Genomic DNA, 3,183 nt, shown 5'->3' with positions numbered 1-3,183 from the left:
AAACATCAGGGCTGGGAATCATTGATCAGCTGCCCCCTCCATTCCCCACACTGGGAATCGAGCCCACAACCTGGGCATGTGCCCTGACCAAGAATCGGACTGTGACCTCCTGGTTCATAGGTGGACACTCAACCTCTGTGCCACACCAGCCGGGCTGGAGGCACTTTTAAAAGGTGTGACGTGCTGTGCTCACACCAGGGAAGTGGACACTGACCACTGTGCTCTCCACAAGCCTCTGCCCACACTCCCCAGTCACTGCAGACATGGTCCTCTTTAGAGCTTCGTCAGGAATTGCACTTGGACAGTATGTCGAGGAGAGGCGTTGGAATTGCCTCTCTTCCCTGGGAAACAATGTGCCGACTGTAATATTTGATGTTTCAGTCGCAGTGGCGAGGATACAAGCAGAAGAAGGCCTACCAGGACCGTCTAGCGTACCTGCGCTCCCATAAAGATGAAGTCGTGAAGGTACGGCAGCCTGGGCGGGTCACTCCGTGTGGGGTGCCAGTATGACCTGTGTTGGGGTGAAGGACTTTTGTAATTTCCAGGGCCCTTTGTCCACAGATCCAGTCCCTGGCGAGGATGCATCAGGCGAGAAAGCGCTATAGAGATCGCCTGCAGTACTTCCGAGATCACGTGAGTCCCCTTGGGAAGCAGGGCCGGTGGGACCCGTTTTGCGATATTTCTGGCGGACAAATGACCAAAAGCATTTCTTCTCTGCTCCTTAGATAAATGACATTATCAAAATCCAGGCTTTTATTCGGGCAAACAAAGCTCGCGACGACTACAAGACTCTCAGTGAGTAACTGTGGCTCAGCGGAGGCGGCGTGGAGGCCCTCAGGGTCTGGGCATTCTCCACGGATCTCTTTCCTTTCCTGCAGGCAAGCCTGGGGGCCGGGGGCTGCTTGCGATTTAACCCCCTTTGCTAACCTGTGGCTGCATGTCCTGTTCTTCACCGTGTCAGCCTCTGTCACATCATAGCGATAGCGTGACCAAGAACACTGCACCCCGTGGTTGTCCTGGCTCATTTCACAGTTAAACAGACACCTGTGACTAGCGCTCATCCATAACCCTGACCTTCCTCGGGACTGGGAACTTGTCCTGGTAACTTCATTCTCATCTGACACGCGCTGTCTTTCCGCCAGTCAATGCCGAAGATCCGCCGATGATCGTGGTCCGGAAGTTTGTCCACCTGCTCGACCAGAGCGACCAGGATTTCCAGGAGGAGCTGGACCTCATGAAGATGCGGGAGGAGGTCATCACCCTCATTCGTTCCAACCAGCAGCTGGAGAACGACCTCAACCTCATGGATATCAAAATCGGACTGCTGGTGAAGAACAAGATCACGCTGCAGGTATGGGGCAGAGCTGGCGGGGCCACGGGGCGTGTCCTGTTTTGGCTTCCCGGCCTCACCCTCGCTGACTCATGGCTTCCTTCTCCTTGAAGGCCATAAACTTTTAAAAAGTGACAGAGGGAATGAAATGCTGTAATTTAATAGCAACATTTAAAATAGAGAAAAGAAGATACAAACCATCCCATAATCCTACCACCCCTCAATCATTTCCTATCGGACATTTTTACTTCATATTAGAAGATAAAATGTTTTCCATGTGATAAAGTCATAATATTATTTTTTAAAATACATTTTTATTGATTTCAGAGAGGAAGGGAGAGGGGGAGAGAGAGAAACATCAATGATGAGAGAGAATCATGGATTGGCTGCCTCCTGCACGCCCCACTCTGGGGATCAAGTCTATAGCCCAGGCTTGTGCCCTGACCGGGAATCAAACCGTGAACTCCTGGTTGATAGGTCGACACTCAGTCACTGAGCCACGCCAGCCAGGCAGTCGTAAATATTATTTTTAATGGCAGTGTGAGGAAGGTAGAGGGATAGAGAGCTAGAAACATCAATGAGAGAGAGACATTGATCCGCTGCCTCCTGCACACTCTCCACTGGGGATGTGCTCGCAACCAAGGTACATGCCCCTGACCGGAATCGAACCCGGTACCCCTGAGTCCGCAGGACGACGCTCTATCCACTGAGCCAAACCGGTCAGGGCTGCAGGGAAAGTCTTGATGTATATGTAGCTTTTATCGTATTTAAGGCTTTGTCTTCCAGGTAGACTCCCAGGAGTTGGCTTCCTAAGTCAGTGGATGTTTTTATGGATCAGGTTTTTTATAGGAAGATGAGGGTAGGACTGTGTTTGACTAATGTATTGAAAACAGGATACTCCGTCTGACTTGGAAGGGATCCGCCAGTGCCGCAAAAGACCCACAATGGCCAGCTTTGTCTCTGAAAGCTTTTTGATTTACGTGTTGGTTTGTGTTTACAGGATGTGGTTTCCCACAGTAAAAAACTTACCAAAAAAAATAAGGAACAGTTGTCTGATATGATGATGCTAAATAAACAGAAGGGAGGTCTCAAGGCTTTGAGCAAGGAGAAGAGAGAGAAATTGGAAGCGTATCAGCACCTGTTTTATTTATTGCAGGTGAGTGGCTCCTGGTAGTGGCCCTGAAAAATGTAGCTAATTTTCTTTTCATAAGCTAACCTTACCCATAGATCTCTGTGGAACTAGTTCTGATTTCCACTGAGGGGTGAGCAAAGAGCTGCCTTTTCTTTCTTTCTTTCTTTCTTTCTTTCTTCCTGTCTTTCTTTCCTTCTTTCTTTCTTTCTTTCTTTCTTTCTTTCTTTCTTTCTTTCTTTCCATTTTCTTTATTTCTTTCCTTATACACATTCTGATCCTTCGAGTCTATCAAACCTTGGATGTTTTTGCCAGCCTTTACATTATCTTAAATCCCTTCATTTCAGACCAACCCCACCTATCTGGCCAAGCTGATTTTTCAGATGCCCCAGAACAAGTCCACCAAGTTCATGGACTCGGTGATCTTTACCCTCTACAACTACGCCTCCAACCAGCGGGAGGAGTACCTGCTGCTGCGGCTCTTCAAGACGGCGCTCCAAGAGGAGATCAAGTACGGAGGGCCCCCCTCCCCCATACACCCCCCCAACCAGAGGCTCAGGGCTGGACAGTCAGGCTGCCTGCATCGTCCGCTTCCTGCTCTCAGCCAAGGCTGTGGCTTGTGTGAACTACTCGAAACAAGGATCTACTTGTTAAATTACTAATATAAAGTGCTGTTGCAGATTCTAGGGAGGTGATAAAGTAATACATTTTGCTAAATTAATTT

The 3,183-nt window shown here is 48.9% G+C and overlaps 1 protein-coding gene across 1 annotated transcript in view; it reads left to right on the top strand.

Moving 5' to 3' along the window:
* The window catches only part of IQGAP1 (IQ motif containing GTPase activating protein 1), a 114,386-nt gene that overhangs the window by 87,049 nt on the left and 24,154 nt on the right, over positions 1-3,183 (top strand). The window contains exons 16-21 of the mRNA XM_015567741.1: positions 382-465; positions 562-633; positions 726-795; positions 1,143-1,351; positions 2,331-2,486; positions 2,807-2,970. Coding sequence (XP_015423227.1) covers positions 382-465; positions 562-633; positions 726-795; positions 1,143-1,351; positions 2,331-2,486; positions 2,807-2,970 — 755 coding nt within the window. The remainder of the gene's footprint in view (positions 1-381; positions 466-561; positions 634-725; positions 796-1,142; positions 1,352-2,330; positions 2,487-2,806; positions 2,971-3,183) is intronic.

The sequence above is a fragment of the Myotis davidii genome, unplaced genomic scaffold (genome assembly GCF_000327345.1).
Source record: "Myotis davidii unplaced genomic scaffold, ASM32734v1 scaffold324, whole genome shotgun sequence".
Lineage (NCBI taxonomy): Eukaryota > Metazoa > Chordata > Mammalia > Chiroptera > Vespertilionidae > Myotis > Myotis davidii.
This window is presented reverse-complemented; position numbering and strand designations above follow the sequence as displayed.